The sequence below is a fragment of the Heloderma suspectum genome, chromosome 2 (genome assembly GCF_057233095.1).
Source record: "Heloderma suspectum isolate Gila_16-S chromosome 2, 16-S_ref, whole genome shotgun sequence".
Classification (NCBI taxonomy): Eukaryota; Metazoa; Chordata; class Lepidosauria; order Squamata; family Helodermatidae; genus Heloderma; species Heloderma suspectum.
Genome location: NC_139459.1, coordinates 132,641,083 through 132,660,056, shown reverse-complemented (window position 1 = coordinate 132,660,056; position 18,974 = coordinate 132,641,083). Strand labels below are relative to the sequence as shown.

Sequence of the window (18,974 nt, the reverse complement as noted above, 5' to 3'; positions counted from 1 at the left end):
GGTTTCCATAAAGTTATCAGTCTTTTTTCTAAGAGCTCTTCATTTCAGCAATTTTAAGAGCGAATATAGATAATGTGGAATCAAAATCCTGGCCGCCCATGGAATGTGCGTAGCTCAATAGCAGTAAGGATCTTCACAGCTTTTGTAGGCAGAGAATTTGTGTTCAGTTTTAATCAAATAAGGAGTAAGGGAAGTCTCTCAGCATTAGTGCACCTCATCATTAAACTATACTGAAACAATGCTTCCTTTCCCTCTTAAAAAAAAAAGTTGCTTTTAGTAATTGTGTAAAGGAGGAAGGCAGGGATTTCATTATTCCTTTTCAAGACACATAAACAAAGAAGGAACTGTTGAATTAGAAACCAAGTCCAAAGCATATCAGATTGCAAGGTCTTGCTTGAAGACCAAGGTCTTGCTTGAAGAGAAAGATCTAAAAACCAGCACTTCATGAACCACATGACACCTGAAACATGGTTGGAACAAAATTCAGGAAAAAAGCTTCTCAGAACACTACCAATTATTGCTGGGTACTGCTGTATCATATTGGTTAAGAACATGTGATAAAAGAATGGAAGTTGTCAGTTCAACTCCCACCCATGAATTCATTGAGCAGCATTAGACAAAGTACTCTCTCTCATCTATAACGTAGGGATAATATGCTGGAACTCCTGAGCTGGGGTTAGAGTTGTTGCCACCTCATCCCGCCCCCCAGCATTTTCTGACATGGAGATGCTGCAGAGAGAAAGAGATGACCACTGTTTGCTGTGCTTACATCTATGGCTAACCATCACTTGCTGTCAGATATTCTCAGAGGCCATTTGGGAGGAGTGTTTGCATCCAGCCTGCCTGCCACTGCTTTAAGAACCAGCAGCAGGACACCTAAACTGGGGTGAGAACTGTTGCATCTCTAGTCCCCTCCAAGCCCTTTCTACCACTTTTGAAGATGATGTAAAAAGAATTGAATAGATGGCCCCAAAAGAGGAAATGCCTTATGAAAAGAGAAGATAAAAGAGGCCAGCGATTTGTATAAAACTTGCATATGCCGATACATGCATGCAAATTTAGAAATGATTTGTGTAATTTAAATAGGAATAAAACACATCTTGCTATAGTGAGGAAGACTGTGTCCCCTGTGTATTCACATGTAACGGGGGCACATGCCCATCACATGCTGGCACCATTTTGAATATGCAATCTCTGATCAGAGGTTATTCCATGATGTGAGAGCCCAGATACTATGGGTTAACTGTGAGTTAAACAACCCACAGTTAACCTAAGAATGAATTGTTCGTAGGACATAGAATAAACTCCAGTCGGAGGTTGCATATTCAAAATGGCGGCTGCATGCTAGCCTGACAGATCATCGGTTAATTAACCCAAGATTTGCTTGCATTATGCGCAAACCGGATCTATGACCAGGTGGCCTGCTTGGCTGCTCAGTGTGCTGCCCAGGTACTCACTGCTGACAGGCAGCTTCAAGGCCACTCTTCTCTCTTCTTATTGTTTGTTATCTTTAAACTCAATTTGGACTGGACTAAGGATGCTTGAGAATATTTTTGGTTTTATTTGCTCCTCCCTAACTAATGTGCAGATTAGAATGCATCTACTGTTTCAATTTCACACCTCTCTGAATTTTGCAGTACAGTTTTCAGCTTTAAAAAGTACTAATAAACTAATAAAAATATCTAGTTTATAAAGTGCATATAAAATTGTGTATTTTATGATCAAATGTGTATAAAATGTATATTTTACAATAAAATGCAGGTAAAATGTATGTAATGTGTGAACTTCCCCCAGAAATAAGCACAGTTTAATGTGAAAGCAGGATAGAACAGACTTATGAATGAATATATGGGAAACTGACATGAACTGAAAATAGATTGTATATTCCTAGACTGGACAACTCTTCAAATATAGGATGCCTTGAAACAGAGGACTGTCCTCTGACAGCCTTTCAAATAGAGGGCAGTCCCCTGTAAAGTAGAACACATGGCCACCCTAAAAGAGGAAGATATGGCATCTAAGATATTCACTTAGGTTGGTGGCCCGGCAGAGGAGAAGACTACTTCCATGTAACTATCATCCGCTGGTTTTCCTACAGATTATTGCTGGGGGGCAGGGGGAGCTATTGGGAATGCAGTGGGATTCCAGATGAGAGGTGGTAGGCATGTTTGGAGAAGCCCACTGAGAGGACGGGCTAATTGATGTTATGGTTTGATTACTTGTTGTGAACCAATCTGGAGACCCATGTAGGTGGGATATCTTATTTATTGATTTGATTTGTACCCTGCTTTTCTATAAAGAAAAATAGCATTCAAGGCAGATACAAATGTTTCTATCAATCAGTCAATGAACACAGTGAGTGAGCTAATATATGTAAAGTGCATAAATACCTAGGAGAAAGGTATCAGCATCACAGAAGTCATAGTACTAAGAAGCTGAGATTCCACTGGCTCTGTATGAACACTGTAAGAACCCAAAGCATTACATTCTATACAGCTTGTAAAACCTAAGCTTTTGGTTCTACAAGAGGAAAGCAGAAATGAAATAAAAAGAAAACAGGAAGAAGTTCTTGAAGGAGTGTAATGCTTATTCCAGTGCTTGCCAAAAGGCAGATGGCAACAAGATTTCTGGAAGGAGCTATGGTTGCCCTCTAAATACTTTCCAGCCTTGAGGAAATACAGAGGCCTGTTGTCTTCCTTCATCTCTGTTCACAATGATAATGTACTATTTCTAAAAAAGTTACTGAATTTTTCAGTGTTTGATTGAAACTCCAAAGTATTATCTGGAAATGAGAAATATTCTCCCAAACTTTTCCCTCTACTTCAGGTAAAATGGTAAGAGGAGGAAGTAAGCGTGTGCACATGTATACACACACACATACAAGCAGTATTCAATCTGACACTACCGCTAACATAAATTATGTTGCGCTAGTGTAAACAACCTCTAGCACAACGCCAATAGCACTTGTTGGTGCAACAGGTCTTCCTGGGAAAACCATAATGCCAGAAAGTGCTATTAGCACTGCACTAGAGGTCGTTTATACTAGTGCAACACAACTACAAGCGGTAGTGTTGCATTGGATACTGCCTATAATATGTATGTATGTAAGTATGTGTATGTGTGTGTATGTGTGCATACATACATGTGTGTGTGTATGAATGTGTGTGTGTGTATGAATGTGTGTGTGTGTGTATGTATGTGTGTGAATGATAAAATGAGAAAACAGATTAAAGATGGTCTCTGTAGCCCAATAAATTATTTGAAAGGTTCAGCCAATACATTCTATTGTTTTAGCACACAGAGCTGGCCAGCTGAGAGAGAAGAGTGCCCTCCTCACACTGGAAACTCAGCAGCTATGACTCCTAGCATCAGAAAAACTCTGGTCTGTTCAGGTCCTCAAAGAATCAGTGTTGCTTCTTTAAAAAATCCACAAATAATGGACAATGCTTGGGTTCATCTTGACTGTTGCTTAGGAATTTTAACTTATGGAGAGCGCAATCCTATGGGGATAGTCAGCCGCCTCTGAACTCAGAGGGAGCAGACTATCTAAGGTGGGTGGAGCACGGAGGGGATTGTCTCCTCTGTGCTCTGGCCACCCTGTATATGTGGCTAGATGGCTGATTTCGGCTGTCTAGCTGGAGTGGCTCAGAGTTGGGGAGGGGGCAGATGGCATATAGGAAGTGTTGTGCTGGCGCTTCCACTGTCCCCTCCCCGCCCTGCACTCAGGAATGCCTCCTTTTCCTCGACTCCGTGCTGCGCTTACAAGTGTGGAGCCAGAGACAAACCGCACCGCCTCTAAGCGGCAGGGGAGGTGGAGGGGAGGTGGTTTTCTGGGAACCGACCTCGGTTCCCGAAAACTGAAAAATCCTATGGCTGTCTAGCCCTATCTAGCAGCCATAGGATTGCTCCCTTACCAACTTCAAGCCACATTTAGCAGTTTCCTTTAAAAAATCAACCTACAAACTTGTCAGATTATTTTTATATGTAAGCATGGCATACTAGACCTAACAATAATTAACTTTAGCGCCTTCCAACTTTCAGTGCAGTACGTAATCAACCCCCAAATTTTGTCTTATACTGCAAGTCAATGGATGGGGCTATAACTCAGTGACAGAACACATGCTTTGCACTTTTATTTATTTAAAGTTATTTTTTGGCCACCTTTAAGGGTAAAACCCTCTCATGCATCTTGCATGCACAAGGTCCCTGGCCGATCCCTGGTATTTTGAGGTAGGGCTTGGAAAGGCTCTGATCTGAAATACTGGAGAGCTACTACCAGTGTAGACAATACTGAGCTAGATAGTCCAAAGATGTGAGCCAGTAAACTTTAGCTTCATATATCCATTTAACTGGGACTGCTCTTGTCACCTCCCCACCCCTACCCCCACTCAAGGGAAGACAGACTATAGTTTATAGGATCTTTACAAATTCACATTAGGAATTGTGGCCATTAAATCAACAAAGATCAGATCTTAATCAGAAACCTCCTTATAACTTCTAATGAGTTAAATGGATCTAAATGGATAGCGTTTTTTTAATCATAACACCAGCTTTGTTTCTTTCTGTATAAGATTTGTAATCAACTTGCACCACTAATAGTTTTATAGTCTCTCTCTCACTCACACACACACACACACACACACAGAATTATATATAATGTATGTCTGAATGTAAACTAATCTTTTCAAACTGAAAGTGAAAAGCCTGAGGCCAATGGGAATTACAAGGTCTCAGGACTTCAGAAAATAGAATCTTTTACATACAGGTCTAAATATAGATGTAGATTTATTATATTTGGCACACATATCTTGAAAATGCCATCCTTAATTTACATGAAATATTATCAGTGCCCTTCAGTAGACTTTAATAAGATACTTAAAATAAGATACTTTAAAACCCATACAACAAAGGTGCAGCAAGACTCCTTTGTAGAGGAAAAAAGTGACAAATTAGTTTGTGAAAAGCAATTAACACAAATGTACCCAAACTCCAGCATTTGCTATTTATATCACTCTTCTGGAGAACTTCATGAATCTTTCCTGACCTCAATTACTCTCTCCTAAGGAGGGCTACATTTTGAGATGTGGCAATGTAACATTCTTTACGTCCAGTATGGGAATGAGTTCTTGCAATTTTTAAGAACAGATGACATATTAGTATTAAGAAAGATAAAAAATAAATATAGCCTTTAATTTTTCCTTAATTGATTAATTGGTTTTAAATTATTATTACTTATTTGAAGGTGACCTAGGCAAGAAATCCAGGTCTTTGACAGTAAGGCAACCATACCAAGAAAAACCTGGCTAAATGGAATAAAAATGCCTCAGAGGGCAATTTAGATGAAGGGCAGACCATAAAGTCTTCAGGTAAGCACCAGGGTAAAAAATGGCTAGCAAAAAAGGAGAAAAAAGAAAACCATAGAAATAGCCTTTCTACCCGCCCCCCAAAGGGGGGGGAGGGAGTGAATAGCAACCTTAGCAAAAAAAATTTTTTTTAAAAAATCCTTCAAATACAGGCTAAAATGAAGAAAAACCAAACTGAGTTTTTCCTTCATGTTTCTACAGTCAGGAACTGACAGCGTATAGATCCTCATTCCTTAAGATCTAAAGGAAAAGAGGGTGGTGCAGGACAAGATATGCATCATTTAAAGATACAACTGACCTTTAGACAAAGGGTGGGTCACATGCGGCTCACAGACACAACATGGTCCACAGGCTGCCATATGGCCTCCCTTGTCTTTTTTGTAGTCTCTACCACCCCCGTACTGCTGAAATGTAGCAGTGTAGCAACAGCAAAAAAGGAAAAGAAAAAAAGGCACATTTCTTTTTAAAAACTTTTTGTTTGCTGCCACCACACCACTGAATTTTGGCAGGAAATTCATCAGCATGGCGGTTATTTTGATGGCAGGAGGGAAAGTGCAGCTCCCATGGCGGGGGGGGGGGGGTTAGTCCACCCCTGCTTTAGGGGGAGAACATAAGTAAAAAATGAAAAAATAAAAAAGAATTGCAATATAATAAAGTAATTTTTTTTCCAAAGACTAAAAGATATAACATCTTCATTGAAATAACCTCAAAATAATGGTCCCAAGAACCTGAACTTTTAACCTTGCCAACATCACCAAGAACATGGCACAAATATTTGCTACCCAGGGTACCTGGGTACCCTGTACACTGGGTACCTAGTACACGGATTCTCAAACTTTCTACCCCAGGGCCCACTTGAGAGAAATGAAAATTACTGAAGCCACCAGCATCAAAATGGCAGTGTAGAATCACAAAATAGAGGAAGATGGAGACACGGTTTGGTATAATCAGCTGGTAATTACTGATATCATTTTCTATTGATATCTAATCTCTCTCTGGATATTGCTAAATGATTTCCCATAGCAATTTCCTTGAGGCGGGGAGTTCCATAGATTAGCTTTCCTCAAGTTCAATACACTGGCTCTGGAGGTTCCAAGCTGCAGGCACCCAATTTTAGGCAGAATTTGCTGATCCAGAGGCTCTAAGTGGAGAAGACTTTATATGTTATAGCATTCCTTCCTCCCACATGCCTCTCAAAGTATTTTTTATTCATCTGTCATTTCTTCACCCTTCTCCTTTTACATTAACTTGTACCCTATTCCCTCTAAACTGCCAGTTTCTTTCATCTCTCCCTCCTACTGCTTTTACATTCACTTTTTCCTATAACACTTTCCTCTCTTATCACTTTCTCTGTTCCCAGTTTAAAATAATTCTTCTTCTTCTTCTTCTTCTTCTTCTTCTTCTTCTTCTTCTTCTATCTCCCTAATTTCCTTCAAAGCTCCTCAGGCCCTTTTCCTTCAAAGGAGCAAGATCCTCCTTTCCCTTCCCTTCTCCATCTCCCAGCCACCTTACTCAGTTTTACCTTCTTTCACCCTCTCATCTGTACAGAAGTGTGTGTGCGCACATGCACACGCATACACACACACACACACACACCAATTTCCAGTGCCACTGCCCAATGCCAGGTTGTTCTTCTGAGGCAGAGGAGGTAGCCATGGCCATGGCCAGAAGGTACAGCAGAAGCCCTGGGTGCTTCGCCTTTACCTCTCCCTTTATCTGTCCTTTAAACCTCCCTTCTTTCCATTGTTCCCCTCCTTCCCTCACACTCAGCCAGCCAAAGCATGCTATAGCCTTACTCCCTAACAGTCTCCTGCTCCCATGCATGCTATGCATTGTGTATGTAGGGACCTGCTGCTGTACTTGGCATCAGTCAAAAAGGCTGCAGGGTGGACAAACGAAGAGACACCGGATGAACTGTGGAGCTGAGGCCAAGCCTGATGGTCTCCAGCCCACAGTTTCAGAATTACAGACCTAGCTGCCTTATTGTGGCGAAGGGGCTTGCATAACTCAGTGAAGCCATAAGCTATGCCGTGCAGGGCCACCCAAGACGGACAGGTCATGGAAGAGAGTTCTGACAAAATGTGGTCCACTGGAGAAGGAAACGGTAACCCACTCCACTATTCTTGCCAAGAAAACCCCATGGAACGTATCACAAGGCTAAAAGAGATGACACCGGAAGATGAGACCCTCAGGTCGGAAGGTGTCCAATATGCTACTGGGGAAGAGCAGAGGGTATCTCCCAAGTAGCGCCAGAAAGAGTGAAGTGGCTGGGCCAAAGCCGAAAGGACACTCAGCTGTGGATGTGTCTGGTGGTGAAAAGAAAAACCGATGCTGAAAAGAACAATATTGTTTAGGAACCTGGAATATAAGATCAATGAATCAAGGTAAGCTGGAGGTGGTCAAACATGAGATGGCAAGATTGAACATAGACATCTTGGGCATCAGCGAACTAAAATGGACAAGCATGGGCAAATTTAATTCAGGTGACCATTATATCTACTACTGTGGGCAAGAATCCCTTAGAAGAAATGGAGTAGCACTCATAGTCAACAAAAGGGTGGGAAAAGCAGTCCTGGGGTACAATCTCAAAAATGACAGAATGATCTCAGTACGAATCCAAGGCAAACCATTCAACATCACAGTAATTCAAGTCTATGCCCCAACCACTACGGCCGAAGAAGCTGAGGTTGATCGGTTCTATGAAGACCTACAACACCTTCTAAAACTAACACCAAAAAAGATGTCCTCTTCATCATAGGGAATTGGAATGCTAAAGTAGGAAGTCAAGAAATCACTGGGATAACAGGCAAGCATGGCCTTGGTGTACAAAAGGAAGCAGGACAAAGGCTAAGAGAGTTTTGCCAAGAGAACACGCTGATCATAGCAAACACTCTTTTCCAACAGCACAAGAGGTGACTCTACACAGGGACATCACCAGATGGTCAATATCGAAATCAGATTGATTATGTCCTTTGCAGCCAAAGATGGAGAAGCTCTATACAGTCAGGAAAAACAAGACCTGGAGCTGACTGTGGCTCAGATCATGAGCTGCTTCTTGCAAAATTTTGGCTTAAATTGAAGAACATAGGGAAAACCACTAAACCATTCAGGTATGACCTAAATCATATCTCTTATGAATATACAGTGGAGGTGAGGAATAGATTTAAGGGATTAGACCTGATAGACAGAGAGCCTGAGGAACTATGGATGGAGGTCCATAACATTGTTCAGGAGGCAGCAGCTCAATCCATCCCAAAGAAAAAGGAATGCAAGAAAGCCAAGTGGCTGTCTGATGAGGCTTTACAAGTAGCTGAGGAAAGGAAGCGAAAAGCAAGGGAGAAAGGGGAAAATATATCCAACTGAATGCAGATTTCCAGAGAATAGCAAGGAGAGACAAGAAGGCCTCCTTAAATGAACAATGCAAAGAAATCGAGGAAAACAACAGAATGGGAAAGACTAGAGATCTCTTCAAGAAAATTGGAGATCTCAAGGGAATGTTTTGTGCAAAGACAGGCATGATAAAGGACAAAGAAGGCAGGGACCTAACAGAAGCAGATGAGATTAAGAAGAGGTGGAAAGAATACAAAGAAGAACTATACAGGAAAGATCTGAATGTCCCTGATAGCCATGAGAGTGCGGTCACTGAACTTGAGCCGGACATCCTAGAGAGTGAAGTCAAGTGGGCCTTAGGAAGCATTAGTAACAACAAAGCTAGCAGAGATGACAGTATTCCAGCTGAGTTATTTAAAATCCTAAAAGATGATGCTGTTAAAGTGCTGCACTCAATATGCCAACAAATTTGAAAAATTCAGCAGTGGCCACAAGACTGAAAAAGGTCAGTTTACATTCCAATTCCAAAGAAGGGCAATGCCAAAGAGTGTTTGTTCAAACTACCATACAATTGCGCTCATTTCATATGCCAGCAAGGTGATGCTCAAAATCCTACAAGCTAGGCTTCAGCAGTATGCGAACCAAGAACTACCGGAAGTAAAAGCTGGGTTTCGAAGAGGCAGAGGAACTAGAGATCAAATCGCCAACATTCGCTGGATCATGGAGAAAGCAAGAGAATTCCAGAAAAACTTCTCTTTCTGCTTCATTGACTATGCTAAAGCCTTTGATTGTGTGGATCACAACAAACTGTGGCAAATTCTTAAAGAGATGGGAGTACCAGACCACCTTACTTGTCTCCTGAGAAACCTGTACAAGGGTCAAGAAGCAACAGTAAGAACCAGACATGGAACAAATGAATGGTTCAAAATTTGGAAAGGAGTACGACAAGGCTGTATATTGTCACCCTGCTTATTTAACTTATATGCACAGTACATCATGAGAAACGCCGGGTTGGATGAATCACAGGTCGGAATTAAGATTGCTGGGAGAATTATCAACAACCTCAGATATGCAGATGATACCACCCTAATGGCAGAAAGTGAAGAGGATCTAAAGAGCCTCTTGTTGAGGGTGAAAGAGGGGAATGCAAAAGCTGGTTTGAAACTCAACATTAAAAAAATGAAGATCATGGCATCTGGCCCCATCACTTCCTGGCATATAGAAGGGGAAGAAAGGGAAGCCGTGACAGATTTTATTTTCTTGGGCTCCAAGATCACCACAGACGGTGACTGTAGCCATGAAATTAAAAGACGCTTGCTCCTTGGGAGGAAAGCTATGGCAAACCTAGACAGCATAGGAAGAAGCAGAGACATCACCTTGATGACAAAGGTCCGTCTAATCAAAGCTATGGTTTTCCCAGTAGTAATGTATGGCTGTGAGAGCTGGACTATAAGGAAGGCTGAGTGCCGAAGAATTGATGCTTTCGAACTGTGGTGCTGCAGAAGACTCTTACGAGTCCCCTGGACTGCAAGGAGGTCAAATCAGTCAATCCTAAAGGAACTCAACCCTGAGTGCTCATTGGAAGGACAGATACTGAAGCTGAAGCTCAAATATTTTGGCCACCTAATGCAAACAGAAAACTCTCTGGAAAAGACCCTGATGCTGGGAAAGACTGAAGGCAAAAGGAGAAAGGGACGGCAGAGGATGAGATGGCTAGATAGCATCTCTGATGCAATGAATATGAACTTGAGCACACTCCGGGACAGATCGCAGGACAGGAAGTCTTGGCGTGTTATGGTCCATGGGGTCACGAAGAGTCGGACACGACTGAACGACTGAACAACAACAACAACAACCACATGCAAATCCACCAAGGCTCTGGATTTCTATGAATCTGGCTAACTGGAGCTGGGCAAAGGAAGAATGAGGGGCGCCTTCCTTTGCTCTGTTTTTATCTGCTGGAAAGGATTAATACTACTATCTTTGGTTACTTATTCCACTCCAGCATCAGTGAGAAATTCAGACCATCATTCATCTGTCACATGGGAGTCTGATGAGAGGGGAGGGTCTTGTCATCCACCAGACACTTGGCTTTTGTGGACAAAAGCTTTTTACTAGCCTTGGATCGGAATGCTTACAGTACACTATTATTTTCCCAGGCTAGTGTTTGTACTAGCAATACTCTCACACTGTTATACTTCCAAAAGCTGCCTCCTACTGACTTAAGATTATTATATATGGAGAGAACTACACCTGGTTATGGCTATGTAATAAACAATTCAGAGACAGAAATAAGTGATTTAGTTGAGATATGCACTTACTGTGCCTGCAGCCATAACTTTCTCCAGGTGTTTGAGAAGGACTTTCACAACACCACACATAGGGCATGTGTCTGATTGCAAAGTTAAGAATATGACCATATCATGCCACCAAAAAGCAGCACCATAACTGGAGATATATAAGTACATATCTAAGCCAATCCTCAATGTGTGGCAACTGTACATTTACTTAATTGCATTCTCTTACTTGGGCTTAATGGGTGATTAATAACACTTTCTGGAGATGAGATCAGCCTTCAGAAAAGCAATCAAGAAAGTCATTCCCAAAGGATAACTAGGAGTGTTACTTTTAGACAAGCAAATTCATGGAGTAATACAGAGCTGTCTTGAAACTACTGCCTTTTGGCTTAGGGCAGAATGGAATGTTCCAAAGTTATTTGGGGATTTTCTGGAGAAGACAGAGCCAAGATGAATTGCTACATTTGCACTACATACAGTAACAGAAGTGTATAGGACTCTTGCTATTCTCTTCATGTACATTCCAGTCTCCCAACAGCTCTGAGTCTGAATATAGTTATCACTCTAATTCTTTATATGCACACCACTTTCCAGTTGCTTTGGAACCATCCTCTCAAGTTGCTTACAAGTCCACCAACCCTCCAATGTGATGTTGGGAGACATGAGTGGCATAAGCAGTACAGTTTGCCATGCTAATGATGGAAGGCAGGACAGTATTAAAAGCAAAAACCCAAATACTAGGTCTACAAATGGAAAAGAACAACAACATGCGTATCTCTAGATAGTCCAGACCAACAAAAAACTACCTGTATATGGCTGACTTTTAATATACAATTTAGCATCTGTATAATCCAGTCATGACAACTAGAAGCAATTGTTTCCAGCAAGTTCAGGTTGCTGACTGATAAATGTTACTCACTTTTTAAGAATACCATCAGAGGGGAGCCCCAAAATGGGCTAAACTATTGCTTAGTTCTCATTTCATAATGGCTGTTCTAATCATATAATATTTAAACCTCTCTCATACACAAAACCAGTTTTAGCTTGGTTCCGCAAAAGGTTCTGAAATAGAAGTTGCTTATTATGATTATTATGATTATTATGATTATGATTATTACTGACGTAAGATGGTTGCTGTGTTTGTACCAGAGAGCAAGGTATAAAAAATTGGAATGTCAATTATCTTTTATTGGATCAACTTCTGTTGCCAAGACATACACAATCTTTGACTTACACAATAAAAATTCTTCATCTTACCCAATTTGCATTTCTCAGTGATGATAGCCATTTTATTAAGATGTATTCGGAATGAACCCAGTGCTACAAAAATGCCATTTAAACCAAGCTTTAATTTCTCTATAAGAAATGGTCTATGAACTCTGCTGAAATTTTATGACATACATTTTAAGTCTTGGAATTAGATCCCACACACATTCTATGAACCCTTCCCCATTCCTTCAGCTGAAACAGAGTACAGGAATATTCTCATGCCCAAACATGTGTCCATTTATCTGAGTCATTACTTCAGCCTAGCATGTCTGGCTGAGTCCTGACTCTCTGGGATATCACAGGGAACTGGTAAAGCTATTCCAAGTGTGAAACTGCAGATTTATGAGCAAACAACTCCTTTATGTATGGGAACTAAGTAAGTTTACAAGGGAACAGCAAAGTCTGTTTAATCCATTATTTCAATACTTGTAAATCAGTATTCCAATATAACAACAATTAAGATTGTAACAGCATTGTAACAGTACAGCTTACCATGACAATTTTCACATATATTTTTTTCTTTTTCTGGTATTTCACATTTCTAGCAGTTCATCCTGAATCAGTTTACATTGATCATCAGTTTAACATAGAGACTGATGCATCTGTCCATTTTGGTCCCATTTAATTTCTCATTTTTCTAACCCATTTCTAACCTAACTCATTTTCTGTTCATTTGGTACAAAAATTCATATGCATATTCGTGTGCACTTCACGTATTCATTTTTAGAGTGTTCTTTTTGCTAAAGTACAGAATCTTTGCAAGTTATTTTCCTTTTAATAAATTTTTGTGCATTATTTGAACTATTGTGTGCATGTTTATGTGCACTTCCCCCTGATGTAAGTATTTTGTGTGTATTCCTTTTTTGAGTGGAGAACTGAAACACTAAGTTGAGGAAAGTGCAAATTTTGGTTTACCATGCTGTTCCGAGCTCACTCATTGGTTCAGGAAGGTGTGAATTTGGTAAGTCACATAAAAAATTTGGACCCATCTCTATTTTAGCAGCATATAACCAGATCCCTTACAGCCATTAAAAAGTATGGGATCTGCTATATTCATAGAAATACAAGCAACAGTGAGCAAGTTGAACAAAAACTCCTTAATATTATCTTTGGAAATCTGATATTCTAATTTCAGTTAAAAAAAGGAACTGATTCATACATTATCAGAGTGATGTAGGACCTGCTTCTGCATAGCTGGTTCCCATGTACCTCAGATAACACCCGTAATATACAACCATGTAGACTGGGTGGTGATGTGGTTACTTCCCTTGCCAGCTTTGCCTCTTCACTATGGTAATGTATGAATTGGTTCAAAGGTTCAGAAGAGGGATGGGGAAGGGTTGCGACTATCAATCTGCAGTAATGGACTGGATGAGGGCCAATAACCTGAGGCTCAATCAAAGCAAGACAGAGATACTGATCATGTTTCTTTGTCTGTCCATGGGATTGGTGCTCATCCTGTTCTGGAGTGGGTTGCACTCCCCCTAAAAGATCAGGTGCACACTTTCAGGGTGCTCATTGGTTCAGCTTTGTTAGTAGAGGCTCAAATGGCCTCCGTGGCTTGGAGGACCTTTTATCAGCTTAGGCTGATATACCAACTGCAAGGGCTTCATTTATCCATGTTCTGGTAACCACCCATCTGGATTACTGCAATGTGTCGTACGTCAGGCTGCCTTTGAAAACAGTCCAGAAACTTCAGTTAGTCCAGAACAGGGCTAGGCTCTCAACTGAGACAAGATGGTTGTAACATATGAAATCAGTGCTTTGCAATCTGCACTGGTTTCCTCTCAGCTTCTGGGCCCAATTAAAAGTACTGCTTTTGACCTTTAAAGCCTTTAGCAGCTTGGGAATAGGTTACTTGAAGGATCACCTCCCTTCATATCCATCCACATCATTGGTACCAACATGGACCATGACTACTGACTCCACCCCAGCACTATCTACATGTGTATACGGTATTTTCAGTGATGGGAGAACAGTGCATTTGGGGCCTAAGCAGATTCCAGGAAAAGGAACAGATAGCAATGAAATCTAAATAATCCAGTTTCAGATGTTAGTTCAGAACTTTAGTTTAAGTACATAACACAATACAATGGTACCACTTCTAATTGATTTTAAGGGTACTTTCAGATGTTTAAATATACCTATGACAGATGTACTATAGACTTAGTCATGAACCAATAAGCAAGTTCTAATATACTATTCATGAAAGAAGAGCATGTAGAATTCTAGTGCTGACAAAAGATTATAGTATCAAGTTTTTCCATCCACATGGTACATGCCTGTTGCCTTTGAGGACAAACCATAGAAAATCTGGAATTCCAAAACAATTACATTCATTCAGAATTTACAAAAGCTTAATGTACCAATATATCCATTGTGTTATATTGATCTAATGGGTTTAAATATAGAGTGCCACTGGCAATATGTCTGAATTAATTCATAGAAGGAAATAATATGGCAACATATGTATGCCAGGAGTCTCATAACTAGAAGTAATGCTATGAAGATAATGCATCCTAATGGAGTAAACAGAAATTTGTATATCTGTTGAGATAAGTAAAACTGGAAGTCTTTAACAACTCTTAAGGTCCTTCATATAGCCTGTATTGTAACAGTTCATCTCATGAGGACAGTAAACTGGACAAGAATGCATATGTGTAGAATTTGTCACAATTATTATCTGGCCAGACATCACTGAGATACTTAGGAAGAGGTGTGTATAGTTAAGCAGCTGGGTTGGGTACAGGAATGGCATCTGAAGATGACATGGGTTCAAGATGAAAGACTGTCAAACTGACTTCACACTTAAGGAAACACACACATGAACAACTTTGAGTTCCACTTATCTGTAGAACAGAACAGATATGATAAAATACCATTTAAAAAGGTTTATTTTTCATAACTAAGCTTGAAATATATTTATGTTAGGTGGGGTATACACTGTTCAACACTGGCTTTAGTTATTTTGGGCCATACTATTTGGAAATTGTTTGTACCTTTATTAGGCCCCTTTTATTATAAACCTAAGTATTTTTACTTCAATTCTGTTTTATTATGCCCTTGTGTGGATGCATCTATGGGATCATACCAAGAATTCTTGCATGAACTCCTTCTACTTCTGCAATAAATTCCAGTTTAAAAATCAACCGTGTCTTACCATTGATGTCTGTAATGATTATCCGAGCTTTTGTGCTGTCATTTCCAAATCTGTTGCTTGCTTTACATGTATATTCCCCAGCGTCAGTCAATGAAGCTCTAGAAATGCGAAGTTCTGAGAATGTCCTAAGGGAAAGCAGGATGAATAAGCATTACACCACTAACATATTATAACCCCAACAACCCATTTTTGTGTTATTCAACAGCACTAGAGTTGTGGGAACAGAGAAAAAGCATTTTAATTAGTTGGAGAGGCTTAAGCTCATTTATCTCTCTTTGTGAACTTTTTAAATTTTTATCTCTTTGTTTAATATTTTGAAATATTTATTTTGAGTTACCGTTATAATGTAATTGAGTAGGCCAGAAGCCTAGCTTTGCTACTCTATCTGGGGTCTAAAACAGTTGTGGCTGCCTTGGTTATGGGTGCTATAGAACAGACAGTTCAAGCTGGGTTTGAAAATGACTAGAGGACGAAGCTACTTTTCTTTGGATTGGTCAGGGGGATCAACAACTGTGACTGGCAGTTAGAAGTTCAGAAGGAACATATTGGTCAAAGGTTCTGGCCAGGGGATTTAAAGAAAGGCTCAGTAAGAGATAGCTGATGACTGAAGAGTTCAGAAAGGAGAAAGACTTTGAGTCAGTCTGAGAGAACCCTACAAGAAGATCTTTAGAACAGAACAGATATGATAAAATGCCATTTTTAAAGGTATATTTGGAGAGCAGGAGGCTCTACTGTGAGGTTGAAGTTAAGCTTCAAGCAGACAGCAGAGCCCAGAACCCGAAGCTTTCAGGCAGAGGGCTGACCAGAGGGAACTTCAGCAAGTAGTTCTGGAAACAAAATCATCCTATTCTAGAAGCCAGAGGCAACAGGAACAGCTGGAGGCTGAATAAGTCCTCCTTCATATGTAACAGCAATTCCTGGGTTGTTTAACCCAGGAATTGCCAATATCTAGTGGAAGTGAGCAAGCATGCTGCTACCTGCACAATTATTGCTTTCACGTTCAATTAACAACTCAGGAATGCCCTGTTCCTGGGCTGTTAATGTGATGGCTGAACCTGAAAACTGTGGGTTGTTCATGGGTTAAACAACCCAGAGTTATCCCAACAAGCCATGGGTTAACTCTGGGTTGTTTAACCCTGAAACAATCCAGAGTTTCTGGGTTCAGATGTCATGGTAACAATGCAGGAATGGGGTATTTTTGTGTTTTTAATTGAACGTGAAAGCGACAAACATGTGGGAGGCAGCAAGCTTGCTCACTGAAGCTTGGCCCCGGCAACCCATAGTTTAAACAACCCATGAGTTGTCATTATGTGTGAACTTGGCCAAAGACTGCTGTGCAGCATCTATTCCTGGTTATGTAGGGCTAGCTAGGGTGGTGTTTAGGGAAATTTGGCTATCCCTATTAGGAATTCTTAAATTCCTATTAGGAATGGTAATCAATATTTAAGCTAAGTATATTTAAGTAATCTTAACCTATTATTTAAACAATCCTAACCTATTATTTATAGAATGGCAGTTTATCCCCTTTTGTAAATCATTCCCTTAATACATTACTTCATTTTGTTTTTCTTGTCTCTAGTGGTGGTGTCAATCCCATGCCAATGCTATAGGGATTAGGCTACTAGATTTCTAAAAGATACAGAGGGTTGATTTTTGGTGGTTTTAAAGTTCAATAGTGACCACCTTGTGGCAAGGAGACCCAAGTATTGAATAAGGGAAACATAGGTGGGGAAACCTATGTGATTCTCCACATTTGGTGACACAGCTGGAATAACCTACACACTGTTCCTCCACATTTGGTGGCAATGGCGGGATAACCTACATGGTGGCTCTTCCACACTCTCACTCAAAACAATGCTTGGGTTTTTTAGAAAATATTGGTTACATGCTTTCAGGGTTTTTATGATAATAAGACATATGAACTTTTTTTAAAAATGAAAGTTGATTCTTAAGATTGCATTCTGTACTAGACAGCTCAATATCACCATGACGATTTATAGATCTTTGACCTATAACAATTCCTCAACACTATTCAATAACTCCATTCCAGCTGTTCCTGGTTACCTACTGATCCCACCCCCAAGCTAGCTTAGAAACCACATGTTATTTACCAGTTGTTGCTATGCTGCTCAAGACAGCAAGAATGCTTGATGAATGAGCTACAAGAACAACAACAATGATCAGTGCCATCTAGCAGACCCTGCTTCCATGTACTAAACAGCTTGAAAAACAGGTGGATAGTATCTGCTAAGACATAGAAACAAAAGAGGCGCATCATTCACCTTTAACCTCTGGTCTCCCAAAGACCCTGAAAGCCAGCACTATTTTATCGTTCCCTCAAATTCCCTTTTATCCTCCCCTCTAATTCCCTTCATAACCTTCTCCCATCATAAAGACTTGTGCTAGCTTTCCGTTTCAAAACATACACCTCAATGATGTATTCAATCCCATTATACATCTCAGAAAGGCACCCCAACAGACAAGTACAGATACTGCTACAAAACAAGAATCAACCAGTACAGATGTTGCCATTGGGCAAAGACCCATAAATACGTTTCAAGGGAAGACCTTTAAAACTGTTTAAAGTCAGTAAGCCTTCAAAATCCACTCCAGTCATTAATAGAATTACAAATCTGCTAGTGTGCATGGATGTGAGCAGTGAACAGCTACAGTGTAACTGTATCCCAGCTTTGGGATTTTCCAGACCCCCGGTAAGTGTCACTACAGACACTGATGATAAATCCATACTAGATTGTCAGAAAGTGTAATGTTTTGCCATCTTGAAACACATGCCATTCTTGCACTGACCAGGGACAGAGGATGGTAACCATTCAGAAGTTAAACCCACAGGAGAAAATTCCTTACACATAGATCTGAGGCGGTCTGAGTGAAAACCAGATTCAAGTGCTTGGGGGCTGAGGGGAGGGGCCATGGCTCAGCAGTAGAGCACATGCTTTGCATGCAGAAGGTCCCATGTTCAATCCCCGGCATCTCCTGGAAGGGCTGGAAAATTCCTGCCTGAAACCCTGGAGAACTGCTGCCAGTTAGTGTCGAAAATATTGGGCTAGATGGACCAAAGGCCTGACTCAGTATAAGGCAGCTTCCTATGTTCCTATCCAAGAATGGTGTTTCAGATACTATTAGAAGGCATAGATACGCTTTAGACCCCACAAAGGCAAGGGATTTCAGACCAGAATGCAAATCAGAATGAAGTAGATGGGATCACAGAACAGTTTCTCACAAGCCAATATGGATATGGTTAAGACTCTCAAAAGTTAGCCTGGTTTCTTGAGTGAAGAAACTAAAGTCTAACATACCTGTAATGGATTCTCAAGCAGTAAAGGGATATGCAGGGAATACCATGGTACCCAATACAGGGAATGATGGGGTGGAAGAAATTGGCAGGATTTCTACAGTTGGTCAGGTTCTAAGTACAGTGGAAATGTGGAACCAAGAGTGAAGTCCTAGTCCAGGTGTTGTTAAGAGTGTGCCAAGAAGGGTGTCTAACATACTGGTGCCCTCCAGGCACCTTAGATCAAACCCTTTAAACTGTCT

At 40.6% G+C, this 18,974-nt stretch overlaps 1 protein-coding gene across 3 annotated transcripts in view; it reads right to left on the bottom strand.

Annotated features, from left to right (window-relative positions):
• The window catches only part of LOC146352756 (pro-neuregulin-1, membrane-bound isoform-like), a 273,614-nt gene that overhangs the window by 195,403 nt on the left and 59,237 nt on the right, over nucleotides 1-18,974 (bottom strand). For all 3 annotated transcript variants that reach the window (XM_084834792.1, XM_084834791.1, XM_084834794.1), the window contains exon 3: nucleotides 15,420-15,544. In XM_084834792.1, the coding sequence (XP_084690918.1) occupies nucleotides 15,420-15,544 (125 nt within the window). The remainder of the gene's footprint in view (nucleotides 1-15,419; nucleotides 15,545-18,974) is intronic.